The sequence below is a fragment of the Sorex araneus genome, chromosome 4 (genome assembly GCF_027595985.1).
Source record: "Sorex araneus isolate mSorAra2 chromosome 4, mSorAra2.pri, whole genome shotgun sequence".
Lineage (NCBI taxonomy): Eukaryota > Metazoa > Chordata > Mammalia > Eulipotyphla > Soricidae > Sorex > Sorex araneus.
The window spans coordinates 168,546,344-168,567,573 of NC_073305.1; the positions used below are offsets into that span (position 1 = coordinate 168,546,344).

The 21,230-nt window shown below is 40.5% G+C and overlaps 1 protein-coding gene across 1 annotated transcript in view; it reads left to right on the plus strand.

The window, feature by feature from the left end:
* Window positions 1-7,014: 7,014 nt before the first annotated feature.
* Window positions 7,015-21,230, plus strand: part of VTA1 (vesicle trafficking 1) — a 60,114-nt gene continuing 45,898 nt past the window's right edge. The window contains exon 1 of the mRNA XM_055137087.1: window positions 7,015-7,154. Coding sequence (XP_054993062.1) covers window positions 7,043-7,154 — 112 coding nt within the window. The 5' untranslated portion in view covers window positions 7,015-7,042. The remainder of the gene's footprint in view (window positions 7,155-21,230) is intronic.

Consider the following 21,230-nt stretch of genomic DNA (forward strand, 5'->3'; position numbering starts at 1 on the left):
TCATGTCATGATCCAAAAGCAACGACGAGACTAGGGCCCTGCTAGGGCTAGGAAAGACTAATCTGGCCTGAGCGCTGTAGTCTAAGATCGAGGTGACCCCCGGAGAGCAATTCTATAAGCTTAATGCATCTCTTGCTATGTCCTTACAAAATGATTTATAAGAGAGGAGAAACACACCCATGGAATTCCGCTCTTGGGCAGATGTCCCGCTGAGAGAGATTCTGTCCTAGCGAAAGCATCCCCGAAGGGATAGAACTTTACCCCCTATGGATTGTGACCACACCTATGCATAAGCCCCAGCCTGCCACATCCGGAGCAGATGTGGGGGATTTTAAGGTAGCTGTATGAGGGGGCAGGGGGCTAGTTCCAAGAGGAGCAGAGAGAGAGAATGAAGTAGGATGGGGGAGGAAGAAGCAGGAGGAGAATCAGAGGAGAATGGAGATGAGATTGGAATAAACTGTGTGTGAAACCAACCATCTTGGCTCTGTTCCTTCCTTCGCCTGCCTCACCACCCCTATTGTGTTTTTACACATGTAAATATACTCATGAATATGCTAAATACACAAATACATATATTCCTGGATAACTAATTGCCATAAACCATTGAAAACAAACCCTTAGATTTTAACAACAGAACTGAATTTACCAGAAGAGAGAGGGGGAAGATAGATGAGAAGTGATGTAGGATAGCAGTGGAGAGATAGTAGCACGTTGGTAGTGGGTGTGGGCTATGACATTGAATATCTAAAGCATAAATCTTTACATATGAACTACTTATGAATTCCACCAGTAAATATTGCATTTATACAATACAAATTCTACTTCACAGAGTGGGGAGAAAGCACTGCAAAGTTTAAATTTAAGAAGAGAACTCCCAGAATGACCACCAATGGGGAGCTGTTTGGCACTATTGCAGCAATGTGGGAAGATGCCATCATTGACAACATCGATAAGGAATATAATCGACTGGTTCAGCACCTCCATGACTGCGAGAGGAATGCCAAGAGTGGGAAAGCCACAAACAGACACCTGTCTTGGGAAATTCTCGAGCTCATTCTCCAACGTGGTTTGGCACAAGCCTCAGGCAATCACAAGCTAACGTCTGAGCTCGCAAAGCTGTGCAGAGAAGTGATAAAGGAAGACTTCAAAGAGAGAAGAGCAGCAGGATTGGCCGATGCAGCAGAAGCCAGGAAAAGTATTTGCAATGCTCACCTGTCCTTTGCCAACTACAAGACCAAGATGACTGCCCTCCGATGTCTTAATGGATCTATCACATCTTCCAGGAGGGCAACAGAGAGGATTATTCATGACTTCTATTCGGATCTCTTTGACAGCCATGTCTACCTGCCCACATACCAAATTCCACAGGATGGATATGTCATTCCCAACGTCCTCCCTTCCGAAATTGATATTAGACATGCCATTTCATCGGTAAAGACGCTTACAGCACCCGGTCCAGAAGGGTGTGGCAGGGTGATACCATTTCACTGAAACTCTTCAGTGCCACCTTCAAGGATGTCATGAGACAACTGGAATGGGAAGGAATGGAAGTGAAGATAGATGGTCAGCAACTACACCACCTCCGCTTCACTGATGATATCATTCTAATAACACCAAACATTAGCCAAGCGGCACAAATGCTGGCCAATTTTAACTGTGAGTGTGAAAAGGTTGGACTGCAGCTGAATCTCACCAAGACAATGTTCATGGGAAACAAACTAGTCCCTGACATTCCATTTGCTCTCAATGGAACGAACATCTCCAAATGCAGCAACTATGTGTACCTGGGTCGAAAACTCAATGTGAGGAATGACTTGGCGCCAGAACAGTGCAGGAGGAAGAGAGCAGCGTGGAACGCCTTCAAGAGTGTCGAAGAAGTGGTTAAGAGGATGAATAACCTCCGGCTTCGGGCACATCTTTTTGACTCCACCATTCTCCCTGCACTACCATATGCCTCAGATTTCTGGGCCCTATGAAAACAGGATGAGAACGCTTTTTGGGTATCCCAAAGAGGAATCGAGAGAGCTCTGCTTGGAATATCACATTTCACTCAAGTGAGAGACCTCCATTGACGATCAAAAATCAGGGATGCTGTCTCATTTGCCAAGGCCTTGAAAATCAGATAGGCCAGACACATAATGCTATTTAGATACAATCGCTGGACTAGAGCTGTTACCAACTGGATTCCACAGGACATCAAAAGGCTGCGTGGCCGCCCTTTTGACAACCTATGAGATGGTCAGACTTCTTCGTCAAAACCCTGATTGAATGGTTTGAGGCTCTTAGTATTCCTGGAGCAAGAAAATACTATTGGGCTACACTCGCACACGACAGGGACAAATGGAGATGTTACTGGCACCCACTCGAGCAAATCGAAGAGCAACAGGATGACAAGTGATACAAGTGATACCTTAAGAAATAATAAAACAGATGGGTCCAGAACAATAGTACATCAAGGAAGGCGTTTACCTTACAGGAGAAGCTGACTCAGGTGCTATCTCCAGTATCCCATAGGGTCCTTTGAGCACTGCCAAGAGTAAATCCTGCGTGCAGAGTCAGGAGTAACCCCTGAGCATCACCAGGTGTGATCCAAAAATTATTTTAATAAAAAAATAAAAAGAAAACAATTTAAAAGCAAATTAGCTAAGAGGAAATAACATCTAGAGCAAAAAGTATCAAATAGAAAACCCTAACTCAAAGACTAGATCTGTTCTCTCTCCCCTTTTAACCCAGAGCTGTCTCCTCTCTGGCTCTGTCCTTCCCTTATCATTCTTGTCCTATTCTTAAAGGTGACATCATATCCTTCAGCAACTAAGTAGAGCTGGATGGAAGAGAGGTTAAATTTTTTCTGTCACTGTCACTGTCATCCCATTGCTCATCGATTTGTTCGAGCAGGCACCAGTAACGTCTCTCATTGTGAGACTTATTGTTACTGTGTCTGGCATATCCAATACACCATGGGTAGCTTGCCAGGCTCTGCCCTGTGGGCTAGATACTCTCTCGGTAGCTTACTGGGCTCTCCGAGTGGGTCAGAGGAATCGAACACGGGTTGGCTATATGAAAGGTGAATGCCCTACCGCTATGCTATCGTAAATCACTCATTACAAAATATCAATAAGAAAATGCCACCCTCATAGGTCAATACTCATTTTATTTAACAGCACAGTTTCTTGTTACTTTTTCCCCTCCTATTAGTTATCTTTCTCAAAACGTGCAGGATACTTAGGAACATCATAGTATACTCTGGCAGGTGGAGTTCAAATACATTTTCTTGCTTGTTTTATCCTTCTTTCCTGAAATGTATGTAAATGAAAAAGGAATCTTGAGCAAATCTATCATCATCATCATCATCATCATCATCATTCCGTTGATCGTCAATTTTCTCGAGTGGTCTTAGTACCGTCTCCATTCGTCCTAGCCCTGAGATTTTAGAAGCCTCTCTTTACTCGGCCTTCCCAACGGTGCCTCATGGAGGCTTTTTCAGGGTCAGGGGAATGAGACCCATCATTGTTACTGTTTTTGGCATATGAATACACCATGAGGAGCTTGCCAGGCTCTCCCATGTGGGTAGGAAACTCTAGATTCCTGTCAGGTTCTCCGAGAGGGAGAACTAGGCTATAAGATGTCTTGCAACCGCACTTCCAGGAGCTTGGTCTTATAGTCTCTGGATGTTGGTCATTGGTGGGATTACACAGCACACCGGGGGCAGTTTCTGGGTGTGACCGCCTAGCCACTGGAAAATGGGGGATATGGATGGAAGAAGCCCAGTCCCAATCCGAGCAGGCTTGGAGATCTCAGCCCCGCGTCATGCACACCTGGGTTTCTCAGCTGGTTCCTTCATGCATGAGGCTCATCTGAATGTGTGGAGAGGGGCCTTGAGCATGTTTGTGGCTGGGTTCCAGAGGTCCTCGGCCATGGGGGCCCTGCTTGGGGTGGTGCAAATCTAAGCTAAATTTAATCTTAATTCTAACACTAACCCTATTCTAAACCTGACTTTAACTTACGCAATTCCAAGAACTAGGCTAAAATTAACTATCACCCTATATTTTGCTTTTATTTTAAACTTTAAAATGCAATTTGATACACAAACCTAATCTCTAACTACTATATAATTGTAACCCCCAATTCTATTCTTAATCCTAATTCTATCCCAAGATGTGAAGAGTATGATTCAAGCTTGGGTTTAAAACTACCAAATAGTCAAAATTTAACACTTTCACTATACTTAACTAGCAGTTTTAACTATTAACACAGAAAATATTAACACCTAACCCTACATTAACTTAACCCTACCTTTAGTGCTAAACCTAAAACTAATCCTAACCCTAACCCTATTCTAAACCTAAACCTGGCCTATGCCTAAATCTAATTAGTCTGTTTTACAATCACCCTATATCTTCATTTTTAACTTTAAACACAGTCAAACCTACAAAATCCTAGGCCTTAGCCTACCTCTTACCTTATACTGAGCCTATGAGATGTCTAAATCTAGCTTAGCATAAAACTACTAGTTAGGGGGCCGGAGCGATAGCACACCGGGTAGGGCGTTTGCCTTGCACTTGGCCAAACTGGGTTCAATCCCCGGCATCCCATATGGTCCTCCAAGCACCGCCAGGAGTAATTCCTGAGTGCAAAGCCAGGAGTAACCCCTGAGCATCGCTGGGTGTGACCCAAAAAGCAAAAAAAAAAACCAAACTACTAGTTAGCCCAAATGTGACAATCACACTGTACTTTACACTTTAAACTATAAATATAGAAAAACACTACAACCTAGCCTACAAACAAAGTTGACCCTAGCCCTGATCCTAATTCTAACAGACCTTACACTAACCTGACCCTAGTCTATGTCTAATTCCATCAATAAATACAGATTTAATAATTTACCTATACTTTGCTTTCATTTTAACATTAAACAGAGTCAAATCTAAGACCTAACTCTTATACAATCCTAATACTATACCTAACCCTAATCCTAATCCTAACCCTAATCCTATATTAATACTGATCCTAAACTATGTCTAATTCTATTAATTAGGATAAATTATACTTTAATTTTTTGCTATAAAAAAGCTATACCTAGCACCTAATTTCTACAGAATCTTAATCCTAACCCTGCCACTAACCCTAATTCTATCCATCCAAATTTAACACCTGCCTTATACTTCATAAGCAGTTTTAAGTATGAGCACCAAAAAATATTAATACCTAACCCATACACAAACCTAACCCTAAGCCTAATTCTAATCCTGACTTTAGTTTATGACTAACTCCATCAATTAGGTTACATTTAACTGTTTCCCTATACTTAGCTTTTATTCTTAACTTTAAATACAGCCAAACCTAATACTTGACTCGTACACAATCCTAATCATAACACATGCACAAATTTAAATCTAATTCTAGCCCTAACCTCAATCATAATCTTAACCTTTACACACTTACTTTTACATACTATGCTTACCTTTGCATACCACTATACCTTTACATACTATCATAGCTTTACATACGTACTTACCTTACATTCTATCCTATGCCTAAATCCACCAATTAACCTAAAGTTTACAATTACCTTTACTTGGCTTGTCTTTTTTTGTTTGTTTTAGGTCACATCTGGTTGTTCTCAGAGTTTATTTCTGACTCTGAGCTCAGGGTCACTCCTTGATAGGACTCAAGACATCATAATAGGCACCAGGCTCGTACACATACTCAATTGTTGTGAATGTGTTGTTGAATATTGAACTGAGAACTCAGATTCTTGAGTGGCAGAACAAATCATCCCTGAATAAAGTAATGAAGGATAACAGTGTCATAGCAGGTCCTGCGAGGATTGGAGTTGTAGCAAATAAATAACATATTAAAGAATAACATGAAAATTTCAGAGCCTACGATAAATTCTTGGCAGTAGTGTGATTTCAGTAAAACTCGTTTTAAGATGAACTCTCCAAACACATGAATGGAGAAAAAAAAGTTGAAAATTACTAGAGAAGATGAAGTATAGAGTCTTGAAAGATGATAGAATGGGTGGGAGAGTGTAGGTAAATGATAATTCTCTGCAGTGATAAGTCGGCAGCATTGACCAAATATGCAGTGGAATACTTCTCTGTGTACTGGTCCCAGACCCTGTACTTTCTTGAACTTGCATCTTCTCTTAATACGACTCTTTTTTGCTATGCCTTCTGTAAACGTCAAGATAGTGCCAAGGTATTTTGCAAATTGTTCATCACACGCTGAAAATAAACAATGCATTTGTACATAAAGTACATTCTATACTACCAAGTTCTAGGCAATTCTATTTTCTTTACTTATAATGTGTTCAGTATTTACATTGGAAAGAAGGGCTTCACACAATGCATCAAAAACAAAAGGATGGAATTAAAAACTTCCACAACATCTTTCGTGTTTCATAATTAAATTGAAATGTTCTAAAATTAGAGTTCCACGGTCGTTAATATATATTTTTTTTTTTTGCTTTTTGGGTCACACCCAGCAATGCACAGGGGTCACTCCTGGCTCATGCACTCAGGAATCACCCCTGGCGGTGCTCAGGGGACCATATGGGATTCTGGGATTTGAACCCGGGTCGGCCGCGTGCAAGGCAAACGCCCTACCCGCTGTGCTATCACTCCAGCCCCACGGTCGTTAATATTTTAATCTGAGGACTTGGAAGTCCTAATTTTTGGATGATGCTAAAAAGAAATTCATGCTTTTTTCTCAGTCAACAAGCATTACTTTCTTCGTGTTTTTTCTTCTCCAATTTTTCGTCATGAAAGGAGGATGTCTTGAAGAATCAAGCGAAGAAAAAAGGTAAAGCAAAACAGAAACTCTTTCCCACCAGCAGAGAGCGCTAGTGTCTTCAGCGCCGTCATTGCTGCGCCTTCAGCTTCCAGAATCAAGCTCACTGATTATTGTCCCTGCTGGGAGCCTGTAGTTGACATCCCGGTTGCTGGGCAACCGGCGGGTGGGCGGGACCTGTCATGCGCGCTAGTGCGCGCGACCCTCCGGACGGAAGCGGAAGTAGGAAGTGGTGATTCCTGGAGTAGAGATGGCGGCTCTCGCTCCGCTGCCCCCACTTCCCCCCCAGTTTAAGAGCATACAGCATCATCTGAGGACTGCTCAGGAGCATGACAAGCGGGACCCTGTGGTGGCCTATTACTGTGAGTTTTTCCGAGTCGTCGCGCCCCTCCGTATTTACCTTCGCCGCCACCACACACACACACACACACACACACACACACACACACACACACACACAGCTGGTTCGGGGAGGGCGGGGACGTTAGCCCCGCCCCCTGGCTTCACACCTGGGCTCTGACCTCTGGCCTGCCGGGTGAGCACCTTGGAGCCCCGCTCTTTTTTTCTAGGATCCTGCCCGTCGGCCCCAAGGCAGACAAAACTCCCGGGACCCCGGGGGTGCCCACCCTCTGGCTCTCCGGCCTCGAGCATCAATATTCCAGAAGCTGCCTGCAGGGCTGCAGGGCTCTTGAACTCTGACTCTGACTGCCCCTAAGCTTTGCTTTCTGCGCCCTTTCCAGGGCAGTCTGAAATGGACCAGGGTTGTTGAGATGAGCTTTGAATCCGAAAGAGGTGCGAGGCCCGCCCCCCTCTCCAACCCCCCCACGCCACGCCGGCACCACCTGCAAACCACTGGGCTGTGCGCAAAGGGACAGCAGGTGCTTTTTAAGATTAGCGGGGGGGAAAAACGTGCAGGTTAATTATGACAAAAAAGGAGTTCACGCATAAACCGTGAGTGGCTCAATGAAGAGTGCTCGAAAAGGAGCCCTTGACTGTTTGGCCGTTCCGATTTCTGTATTCAGGCCGCCCGCCCACCGGTGGAAGATGTTTTAAGCCCAAATTCCTGGTGTTGAGATGTTGGCTGGCAACACTCGTGAGTTGGCGTGTCAGTCCTATGGACAGTGGATGGGAACGCGGAGCTGCTCGCACGCTCCTGGCTTTATGCACTTTCCATTCTATTGTCGGGAAAAGGGTGGCTGCGCAGCTACAGCTCTGCAGAGGAGGAGTTCTGGAGACGAGAAGCGTGACACAAAGTGCATAGTGTGTATCTCGCTTGTATGTTTTATGAGGTTCACGTACGCCTGACTCACTGTCAGCCCTTCCGTGCTACAGGTGTTCCCCGCTTTGATTTCTCATGATGTGTCAGGCCCTTTCTAGCCTCCACGCCCTTTATTTTCTTGGAATGTATTACTTTTTTTCCTTATTCCCTTCGGAAGTTCGTGATTCAAGAGCAAATGTGTTCTCTCCCGCAGGCAGAAAGTTGAGTCCTCGCTAGGCTTTACCTACTTTTGTTCCTACTTTGTGATGTGCTTTTCATGGTACTTGGACGCATCCTCACGCAGGGACAGTGGTAATATCCAGCATGCGTTTACCGAACACAGGCCTGTATCCAGCATCCTTGGCACGGTGGCTCCAGTTCCTGCTTTCAGAGAGCAGTGCAGTGAGGAGAGTACATAATAAGCCGCCGTTGTGCAGAATATTGCGAAGAAAACCAAAGCAGGGAGAGAGAAGTGCAATGTCTGAAGGAATAGCACGCCAGGCTTGCGTGGGGGATTTCAGCTTCCAGGTGAATGAGGAATCCCAGGAAAAGCCTCGGAATAAATGAAAGGCTTATTCCCTTTGCATCCCCTGGGAAAACGTGTCCTCCAGGAGAGAGTAACACGTGTGTGTGTGTGTGTGTGTGTGTGTGTGTGTCCGTGTCCTGGAGCAGGGGGGTTGGGGATGCCATGATAACCAGAACAGGTAAAGTGAGAAAACACGTGTTTCGGGCAGAGAAGCAATTTCTTATAAGACTGAACTCCAGTCCTTGTTCCTGTCTACAACTGGCTCGTCATCAGAGGCTGTCATATATGCCTTTGTGACTTCCTTTGTTTCCTGTGCCTTTATCCCGTCTTTTTGCTATTTCTCTCCAAACTGGCCCTGGTGTCCTTTATTCTCTGACTGTGACATCCCCTCAAAGTTCCAGGTCTCTCTCACTACAGAGTCTCATGATTGCCACGGAACCTTTGTGTAGCTTTGTTTCACAAACCGTCTTCAGCCCATTGCCATGTGGTTTTCATGTGCGTTATTTCGCTGAATGTGCACGAATAGGCATGCCTGTCACTAAGGCCAGATGACACTTAAATATTTTTCTTATGAAGCATGTGCTTTTTAAAGAACATACTTGACGACGCGTAGAGTTTGAGGAATAGTAAAATGAACTCTGACATGCTCACCGTAATTGATGGTATTAGACTGTAATTTTTGCTAATCTGGTGGGTGTGAAATGGTGTCTGTTGTGAGTGAAATTTGCAATTCTCTGAGTCTTAATGAGGTTGGGCGTCTTTTCATATGTTAATTAACCATTTGTGATTCTCTTTTTGAAATATTATTGCCTTGGACTGTTTTTCTGTTTTACTGTTTCTTAATGACTTGGATAGTAATCCTTTGTTATATGCTCTGCATTTGTCTTCTCCAAATTCATTTAAAAAAATAGTTTGTGGAATCCTTTGTTTTTCAAAAGTTCATTTTAAAATACAGACATTTATTACATTTTGTTTTACACTCTGATTTTGTGTCTTTTTTTTGTGTATGAACTTTGTAATGTTTAATTTCTTTGAATTTGTAAAATGAATGTCCTTTGTGAATTTTGGAGAACAGTTTGTTCTTAGCTTTTCAAATACTGCTTCTTTCATTATTTCTCTCTGAACTGAAGTTGTGACTAGCCATGTGAGATACTTTCATCCTTTAGCTTCTTTGTCTCCTGAGTCCTTAGGATGATGCTGCTTGTCCCTTTGTCTCTCTATGCTAACTTCTATATCATTTCTTTAAAAAAAATCATTTTTCAAATTTTTCCCTTTTCTTCTCTTTGTTGGGATAGTAAAAATCATTCTCATATCTTTGAATGCTTTGAAAACATTTAGATTTGCTACTTGATAACTCCTCCATGGCTGTGATTGTGGGTCTGTTGTGATTCTGGTGTTTAACAGAAGGCTGCTGTATGGTGACATCTTATAATTTGTGTCTGGAGATACTAAATATACTAAAGCAGTGCTCATTAAATTTCAGTATGCAAGTCATTCTACAAGGAATTAATTTCTCAGTCCTCAATTTCCATATGTTTCTTCCCTGACAGAGGTTCTTTGTCAGGATAGCAAAGTAGTACACTGCTTCTCTTCCCCAGGGGGATTCACAATTGTCCTTATCGTACTTTGAAAAGGAAAACTTTAGTCCTATTTTCAGAGTTTTTATGCTATACTGACCTAAAGATGTACAGTGGAGAATCCTTCAGGACAGCAAGGAAAAAAGGAACAATTGAAATTACTGGTATAAGTGAAATATCCACTAATTAAGGCATTAGGCAAGGCTTCCTGACTTTCTCTTTCTTATCTGCCAAACCAAGGAAAAAAAAAGCCTTTATTCCAAAATTGTAGGCAGGAGAAAGGAAGTTAGAGGAGCATTCTAATTTAGGGTAGAAAGGAACATGGAAGAGGAGTCACTTAGAGAGGGTGCTTCTTTGCAGGAATAATTGGTCAAGTGTAGTCTCATGAGTGGAATGGTTCTAAGATATTAGCTACTAATTCATCATTTTTGACTTTTACTCAGGGTGGGATACAAAGGTATATTTAGGAGCCAAGGTCATGGTAGAAAGGTGTGGGGAACATTCACTGTTCAAAGACATGGAAGGACCAGTTTGGAAAATTCTCTATCATGCAGAATCTTAGATGTTCTGATTAATAAGAGCAGAAGAAATACTGAAAGGGGACGGGTAGTGGGATTTGCCTCTTTCATTCCAGTGATGAGCTTATGTTGCATATCAAAGTGTAGACTTGGAATTAAAAAATGAGATGGGATTTGTGAATATGCGGGTTAACATTCATTAGAAGTGCAAGATTAAGTCATATATTTCTGAAAAAAAAAATGAAGTTCCACTGACTAAATTGGTCCGGCATTACACAACTAACTTTGCCACTTATGTTAAATGGTGTGTGCTCTTACAATAAATGAACTGAGTCTTTAGCTCTGACGGTTGTTCTTGTTTTGTTTTGTTTTGTTTTGTTTTTTTGCCACCAGTAATATATTTAAGACTGATACTGAGATGGAAACATTAAACATTTTATATTTTGTGAAGCAATGCTGAGTATTTTCAGTTTCCCCAATCTCAGCCGTAAGATAAACAAAATGCCTCACTGATAGGGACATTGATGAATCTGTATAAAATTTCTGTATGTTACATTAATTGCTGAAAATGAATGATTCTATTCTTTGTACAAACTCCTTTCTGATTTTTAAACACATTTAAATCATCTGCTGGGAGATTATTAAACAATATAATTTAGCAATTATGGATCTTAGCCTGAGATTCAGATGAATTTAAAGAATTTAGTGATTTTGCTGTTAAATAAAACTTCATTATTTTTGTACTTAATGTGAATTTTCTCCACCTTAAATTTATGAAAGTATGCTGAAGCGATAGCACAGCAGGTAGGGCGTTTGCCTTGCACTCGGCCAACCTGGGTTTGAGAGCCCAGCAAGCTACCAAGAGTATCCCGCCCACACGGAAGAGCCTGGCAAGCTACCCGTGGCGTATTCAATATGCCGAAAACAGTAACAATAAGTCTCACAATGGAGACGTTACTGTTGCCCGCTCGAGCAAATCAATGAGCAAGGGTATGACAGTGATACAGTGATGGTTTGCAATACAGGTGTTGAAAGGTTATGTTTATATGCCTTTACTTACTTGCAGCACTCAGTTCTTGTTCAGAGTGATCATTTCCTACTGTCATTGTCATAGTGGTCCCTTCTCTGTCCTAGCTGCTTACTTCCCACTACCACTTGTGACAAGCTTTGGAAAACAATAAGGGCATTCCTCAAAAAGCTAGAAGTTGATCTCCCATATGACCCGGCAATGCTAATTCTGGAAATATACTCCAGGGCCCCAAAAACACACTGTAGAAGAGCATCTGCACTTCTATGTCCATTGCAGCACTATTCATATTAGCCAGAATGTGGAAATTTGGTTTTTAAAGTCTCCTCTAGGGGGTGACATTGTACAGTTAATTGACTTGAATGAGTGTGCGTGTGTGTGTGTGTGTGTGTGTGTGTGTGTGTGTGTGTGTGTGTGTGTAGAGAGGGAGAGAGAATCATTTGATACTGTTAAATAGAAAAATTAAATACAGTTGCTCCAGGCATTGTAGGTGTATTACTAAATTTTTAAATATGATATGACACAAGGATATAAATTTAATTTGATTAAAGACAGAATAATAATGCATGTTGATGGTGTATCTCAGGGTGATTCAATAAAAAAAAAATTTAAAAAGGATTTGATAGGTTTCAGTGCTTGATTGTTCCTGATTTCATTCAATTTTATCTTTCTGTAGCTTAGTAGTTTCTGTTGTTAATTATTGTTTCTTAGGAAGCACTTTGGATTTCATTGAATCTCTCTTATAAACTTACTAGATTCCCTTCTTTGTCTTACTTTTTAATTTCTCTCACATTTGCAATTCTCACACTATGCTGCATATTATATGCTACCTCACATATAAGGTAAGAACATTTTTCCCTGCCTCTTCTGTTCTTTGACCATAGTTTTATACATTTTACTTAAACATATAATCATAAGTGTGGGCTGGAATGATAGCACAGCGGGTAGGGCGTTTGCCTTGCATGCAGCCGACCCAGGCTTGATTCCTCCGCCCCTCTCGGAGAGCCCGGCAAACTGCCAAGAGTATCTCACCTGCACGGCAGAGCCTGACAAGCTACCCGTGGTGTATTGAATATGCCAAAAACAGTAACAAGTCTCACAATGGAGACATTACTGGTGCCTGCTCAAGCAAATCGATAAGCAACGGAATGGCAGTAATACAGTGATATTTTAAGTGTATAATTTAAAATTTTTTGACCATTTTAAAATTTTAATTATTTTAGTGGGTAGGGCGTTTGCCTTGCATGTGGCCAACCCGGGTTCGATTCCTCCATCCCTCTCGGAGAGCCTGGCGAGCTACCAAGAATATCCCGCCTGCACAGCAGAGCCTGGCAAGCTACCCGTGGCATATTCAATATACCAAAAACAGTAACAATAAGTCTCACAATGGAGATGTTACTGGTGCCCGCTCGAGCAAATCAGTGAACAACAGGACTACAGTGCTACAGTGGAAATTAACTATTTTTTAAAGAACAAGTATAGAGGCTGGAGAGACAGTACAGGCCTTAAGGTCTTGCTGTTCTGATGTGGCTGACCTTGATTTGATCTCTGGCACTCCATGTTACCCAGAGAGCTCACAGAGCCAAGGACTACGAAGTCACCTTCAGCACCATCATGTGTCACCCAAGCACTCTCTCCCCAATATAAGAATAGAATTAGAACATTTTAAAATATTTTCTCATATAACTACCATTTTCATTAATGTAGATCCAAGTTCTAAATGTTTTATGTTTTCTTTTCTCAAACCACCTTTATTGAGATTCTGTGATTTACAGTAATGTTAATGATAGTTTCATGAGTGCTTCAATCCAACACCACAGGTAACACAGTTTGGAATCTTCTTTAAAAACTTACGAATCTAGCTTCCTTACATATGACCTTGTCAGTCCTACTTCCCCAATTCTTGGCGTTCTGTTCCAAGAACACAACTGCATTCATTTTACAACATAATACATTCTGTGTCACTGTAACACTGAGTATAATATGGAAATAACCCAAATGTCCACAACGGATAATTGGATAAAGAAGTTTAGAATATTGGGCAGTTCCAAGAGGAGATGAACTCTTGCAGTTTGCTTCAATGTGGTTGGAACTAGAAAGATATCCTGCTAAGTAAAATGAGTCAGAGGGCAAATGAATAGTGGATGATTTCACTCATCTGTGAAATATGAGAGTCTCTTGCCTGCACGCCTGGCTGTCTTCCCAGGGGCCCCTCTAAGGGGATAGGCTCCAGCTTCCCTCCCCGCCCCAAGCAGAGCTCCCAGCAGCCGAAGACCACCGGAACCTAGCTACAGCCATGCTCAAGGCCCCTCTCCAAACATTCGACAAGTCTCACGCATGAAGGTACAGGCAGAAGAACGCAGGTGTGTGTGATCCCATCAACGGCCAACATCCAGATACTTAAAAGCAAGCTTCCAGAAGCGATATCTTATAACCTACTGCTACTGAGAGTTTCCTGCCCACATGGGACAGCCTTGCAAGCTTCCCATGGTGTATTCATATGCTAAAGCCAGTAACAAGCTGGGTCTCATTCCCCTGACCCTGAAAGAGCCTCCAATGCGGCATTGTTGGGAAGGCCGAGTGGAGAGAGGCTTCTAAAATCTCAGGGATAGGACGAATGGAGAGGTTACTGAGCCCGCTCGAGAAATCGACGATCAACGGGGATTTCGTGATTCATGATATATGAAGAAACAAAATAAAGGAAGGGGCAGTATTGAATGAAGACAAATTCTTGGTCTTTGACTGCAAAACTGAGATTATGGAGAGGAAGACAAAAGGCAGACTAGGAATGAAACAGAGACAGGGGAGGGTCCTGGGCACTTTGGTGGTAAAGATGCAGTAACTTTGTTCATCAGAACTGAGAGTTATGGGCCGGAGGGATAGTGCAGTAGGTAAGGTAAGGTTTGCCATGTAAAGCACTGCCAGAAGTTCCTGCACAAGAGCCAGAAATAAACCCTGTGCACAGCTGGGAGCACCCCAAAACCAAACCGAAAATACCCCCCCCCAAAATAAACCTTTATTGACAACATTAAAGTGTTCTTTAAAAAAATTAAAAATCGGGCATTAAAATGTTTATTTTAGTCTCAGTTTTGTACCATTTTCTCAACTGAGAACTATTATTGTTATGCTGTCTTGCCACTAATGAATTCTTTGAATATCCAGTATGTGAAATAAGTAACCAAGTAAGAGTTCAGTTACACCTTTTTTTGAACTCTTATTTTCTCATACCTCCCTGAAACACTCTGGTTTCATTTTTGTTTTTATTGATTTTTTTATGCTCCTTTATTTTGAGTAGCTTTTAACTGCTTTATTCTGAAGTTCACGTACCTTTTTCTGGCCCTGGTTCCTAAACTGTTAATCCTGCAGAGTCAAATTTTGATTTCAGATTTGCGTTTTTCATCTCTAAAGTTGCATTGTGTTCTTGTGTGTGTGTTTTATTTCTCTTCTCATTTTATTCATGGTGTCTTTTAAATACTTAATATTGTTTTCCTTCTGTTTCCATCAAATCCTATATTATGATGTCACTGTTTTTTTCCATTGCTTTGTTATTATGGGGCTTTTCATTCTTTTTCTTAGCACTTTATGGGTGGCATTCTCCTGCCTCTGATGCCTGACAACATGAATTTTATGTACTTGACAGAAACTTGAGATCTCACTATAAGGGATTTGATTTGACCGGCAATTAAGTTGTCTTTCAATTTGGTTCTTTTGTGCCTGTTTATTTGGTTTGCTTTGTAATTTATTGGGACAGATAGCTGTGGCTTTAGGGATAGGTTCACCCTGCCCCTGAAACATACCTATTCTTTTGGGGTTTCTACTGAATATCCCAAGTAAATGTCTAGGACTCTCCACTCCTTGTTGGCACCTGGTCCTGTGTATGCTTTGGGAACAACTCAGACCTGTCTTCTTACTCTTTGACCTTCGGAGTTTTCCCCCGTACATTCACTTGATGTTCATAGTATCCTCAGTGTTACCTCTGTTATGTTTTCTGGGTTTCTTTTCTGCATAGCTCCCCTCCTTCAGAATTCTGCCTTTCATCTTACTGCAGTCTCTGTCTTCCTTATCTCTAGTCTCATTGCTTGGTTTTACTCAAGAACTGTGCTCTGCTTAGAAGTTCCTCCTGATTCTTCATTTGGGGTGTGCCTCCAGGCAGAATACTGGTTCTGTCACTGTTCAGGCCTGATTTGTTTTTCCAGTTGTCATGGCTTTTCACATTCTGAAAGCATGCACTTTGTTCACAGTGCTATGGTAAATATGCTGTGCCCACAACTAGAATCTGTGCTATTAATTTTAAAATGAGATATCTCCTAGTGTTTTCTGTGCACCAAGTAGATCAGTCCTTTACTAGGAATTAAGAAGCAGTTAAGTTTTTCTTAAAGCTACTGTATTATGACAAAAACTCCAAAAATTTGTAGTTGATGAGCAAAGTAATGAGTGAAATAAATACTCTATTGTAGTATGCTATAATTCAAATTTTCTTTTTAAACTTTGATTCAAGAGCCCCTTCACAAGGTAATTCTAACCATATAGCAGGTATTTGCAATATACTCACAAATATTTTCTAGGCTATTACCTATACCAATCACTAGAATCCAATGTTCATAAACACCAGTGTATGTCATAACAACTACTATTTGAATGTTTATTTAATCTATTAAAACATGAATCCTCTCAATTGCTTTTATATGTATTTTATGTTTCATATCTATGCTGCATTTTATACATTTTTACTTCTTAATAAGTAAGGATATGGTAAACTATTAATGTTTAGATTTGTTTGGAACTTTGAATAACACATACCTTCAGGCTTAATAAACATTTGTCTTTTAAATGTCTCCTCACATTAACTAAAGTTGGGTTGGAAAATATTTAATCCTTTTGCGAATACACCTCATTAGTCATCATCAAATAATATTTATTCATAAAAATAAACATTTTCTTGATGAAATAAATCAAATACATTTTCTTGTAAATCACTTTAGCTACGTATTTATTTGTTCTATTTTAATAGGTAATTTTTCATGCAAGACATAAATTTTCATCACATCACTGCTGCTCGAATGAATTATTTGTCTTGAACAGAGGTCTATATGAAAGTGATCTTTTTATTCCTCTCCTATGGCAACAGCAAAAATACTAAAGCTCAGAAACAGATTTAATGTTTTCTTAAAACATGAAAATGTTTCTTCTATTTTCTGTGTTTAAGATTTGGTATCTTTAATATTTTCAAAAATGGACAAACCAGGGCAGTGTATATCTTATTTATTTCCATTCCCAAGATGATCTAGTTCTTTAATTAAAAGTGGTATTAAATAATAATATCCTTGTAATTACAAAACTATGTAAAACAAGAAAAAATATACATTGTTGTTACACTGTATTTTAAGTATCAGCCCATATGTGTTTTGGGACTAACTTTTAAGGAGCAGGAAGCTGAGGGTTTTTTTTTTTTTTTATATCAGTGAGGGAAGATGATGATGCTTATGGCTAAATCGGGATAATTTGATTTTTGTTTCAAAGTATTTATGTCTGTGTATTCATTCTCATGTTTATTGTAATCTACAGAAGTAGTTATGAATAATGAATTAGAAACAATTATACATTTTAACATGAGAAATTTTTTTTGCTTGGTAACAAAGTGCTGCATTACTTTTCTGCGTATCTATTTTGCGGTTCATTCCTGAGATGACAACCTCTGAAGTCATGGTGAATGTAGGAATCAACTTCATTTCTTAATTGTATGCACTATTATCCATGGCAAATAACAATTTACCCCCAAAGTTTATCTACCCAGTAGCTCAGTGAGCTATGTATTGTATAGAATTCATGTAATGTTCACTGCAGTAGTAAAATTATAAAAGACCTAGTGAAGTGAAATGGTCTGCTGTATTTTCTCACCTTATCGTGCCATTGCATGATAGCACAGCGACAGCACAGTGGGTAGGTTCGATTCCTCCGTCCCTCTCAGAGAGCCCAGCAAGCTACCGAGAGTATCCCGCGCGCACAGCAGGGCCTGGCAAGTTACCCGTGGCATATTTGATATGCCAAAACCAGTAACAACAAGTCTTACAATGGGAATGTTACTGGTGCCCACTCGAGCAAATTGATGAACAATGGGATGACAGTGCTACAGTCCATCATGCCATTGCATTGATCAGTAACATGATATTGTGTGTATATGTGTGTATGTATATATATATATAAATAGATATAAAATGCATATATAAGTACTAAATAATGTCTGCTAAAAATTTTATATGTGTGTTTTGGTAAGTTTGTTGTTTTTAAAAAGATTGATGTGTGGTAAAATAATTATTCAGTTTGAGCTGATAACCCTATTTATAATGACATTGATCTGCAAAGTAGCCTCTGCTAATTTTGTGTACATGTAGAGAAAGGGGATGATTCGATTTATATATGAGAGTATATTTCAAAGGGAGGTAATAAAAGATCCAGGAGAAGACAGATAGAGGACAGTAATATGCTTGAAAAATATACATTAAGTGCTGAATAACATTGTTTCATTCAGCATAATTTTTATTATTAGATTTCTGGGGATCAAATTTTAAATTTTTCAACTGAGGGTATGAATTGTGTGGAGTTTGCTCATTCTTCCCATCTCTGCATGATTTTATCCAGGGGCTCTGGGTTTCTCCACACTTGAACGATGGGCGCATTGGTTTCGTTGGTGCCTCTAAATTATCCCATTCTGAGTGTGGCGATATGTTTGTGGGTGCACTCTGGCTGCAGAAGGTGGCTTGTCGAGGGCCAGTTCCGCTTTGCACCCTATGCTCCTGAGATAGGCTCCAGCTATCCATTACCACAAACTGGAATCAACATAGTGGCAAATGAGTAAATGGCCGATTGAACAAATGAATAAATAAGTTGTTTTTGAACGTTGAATTTTTTTTTTTTATCTAGGTCTCACTTGATTTAGCAGTTTGGCAATATTTTTATGGCCAGAAATGTAAGATCTTTTATGTTAATTTGCCTATAGCGAAATTGATTTTATGATGCATTCATTTAAGTGGAAGTCAGTTTCTAGGGACTTCTCCAGTAAACTGAGTTACTGTATTGTAAACAAGTTGCAAGGGCGAGTTAAAGAATGGTCATGCTGGATAAAAACTGAGCATTGAAAGTAGAAAGTAGCTAAAATGACATGGTCTGGAGCGATAGCACAGCCGGTAGGGTGTTCGCCTAGCACGTGGCCGACCTGGGTTCGATTCCTCTGCCCCTCTCTTGGAGAGCCTGGCAAGCTACCGAGAGTATCTCGCCCACACGGCAGAGCCTGGCAAGCTACCGTGGTGTATCCAATATGCCAAAAACAGTAACAAGTCTCACATGGAGACGTTATGTGACGATATGCCTGCTCGAGCAAATCAATAAGCATCAGGATGACAGTGATACAGTGATAACCTTTCATTATCTGTATTGCAAATCATAATGGCCAGAAGGAGAGAGAGGGAGAGGGAGAGAGGGGGTGGGAAGGGAAAGAATGTGGGGGAAGGGAGAGAGAGAGGCAGCCTGAGAGGGGAGTTGGGGAGTTGGGAGAGAAACTGGGGATACTGGTGCTGGGAAATGTACACTGGTAGAGGGATGGTTGCTGGCACACTGTATGACTGAAATTCAATCACAAGCATCTTTGTAATGGACTGTTTCACAGTGATTCAATTAAAAAAATAAATAAATGTTTTTTAAAAAAAGGAGAGAAAAGGGTAGAGGACTAGGAATTGGAAATTAGTTGTAATAGGCACAGTTGAATGGAAGAAAAGAAAATTGTGTTTAGAGTGGTTGCTTCATAATAATGATTTTTGAGTACAGATGTTTGAAATGGAAATTTAACTTTGGAATGACAGGCATGTAAAGAACTGAATTGTTGGAGGTTAGCTGTCAGTAAGCTTGCAGATAAGGTGCTATGTGTAAGCATTAGAATTTTTCAATTGAAAAAAAACAATTGAAATAGCAGTGGCTAAGTAAATTACGGCTCCACATCTCCTTTTAAAAGAAAGACGGATGTGCCCAATCCAGTATGCCAATTCCATAAAGTCACCAGGGACCCAGGCTTTCCAGTTTGAAATCTACAAATGAACACAATTACCAATACATTCAAGTGCCTTATTCCAAGCTTGTCCTCTTTGTGGTCCAAGATAAATTTCAGTTCTCCAGTTTTGATTCTAGGTAGAAAGAGGGAGGAAAGGAAGAAATTAGATCTTTCTCCTACTGTCTTTTTAATTTTCTTCTTTCTTTTCCGTTTTTCCCTCTTTTCCTTTTTCCTCCTTTCCTTTTCTTTAGGTGACTAACTAGGATTCTCTCCCAACAATTTCTGGTTGCGTATTAATATGTTACATGACCATATTGTGCTTTGAGAAATACTTGACAGCTCTCTAATGATGAAAGGATCTTGTTAATAAAGAAGATAGGAAGAATGAATGGATATTTATAGATATTTTTAGGCAACTAGTAATCTGACACAGATGTCGATTATGCTGCAAAAATTACAAGATGCTGAAAGTATAGTGAAGGACCCTCAAACTCCACTGACAGTGAACTGCTTTTTTCTGGCCGTTAACAGCCTAACAGGGTCAAGTGAAAGAGGGCTGCAGGAAGCATTTTAATGGCCATTCAGAGGGTGCCCGAGTGATAGTACAGTGGGTAAGGCACTTGACTTACATACTGTCAACCCGGGTTTGATCCTTAGCATCCCATATGGTCCCCTGAGCACCACCAAGAATGATTTCTGAGTGCAGAGCCAGGAGAAACTCCCGAGCATTGCCTGTGTCCCCCACCCCCCCACACACACACAGAAAAAGACATTGAAGAGAACCAGAACCCTGGTATGTAAGTATCAGTGGTATGCAGGGGAAACCAGTCATACTTGTCAACCTTGAGATAAGAAGGTATGTAAGAGAATTTTAAAAATCACTCCTCCTCAGTACTGTAAATTATTTCTTCAAGTGACATCAGATTATACTTATACCCTTACACAGAGATTGAGAAGGAATATGAGGATATTTTGAGGAGTTTGCTACTTAAAGAATGAGATTAGGAAGATGATTTTTACCCTTTTGATCATGTGTCTAAAATACACAACTCCAGTATATTATGTAGGTATAAATGTGTCGATGTACTAATATGACATATAATATTAAAAGTAGAAACCTTTAAAGCAATGAAATAAAAATATCAGTAGATTTAATATTTTCTACTCTATACTCCTGTTTAATGTCTTGTCAACCCTTTGGCCATATGAATATCAATTTCAGTGCAGCTGGGGATAGTGGTTGAATTATGGGAAATCTGAGCAATGTGGCCTGTACTTGATTCTATTAAACTTATTAAACAAGAAGCGCTCTAAACTGCAATACCTTGACTGACTGCACAGCTATAAGCACTTCACAGTTACAATATCAAAGAGAGAATCGGTCACATAGGGCCAGCTGAGCTTTAGGTCACATGCAACCAAATAAATTCCTCTCTACACTTTTCCTTATGTCAGTTTTACCTGGCTTCTGGGGGTGGTTGCTCCTGACCT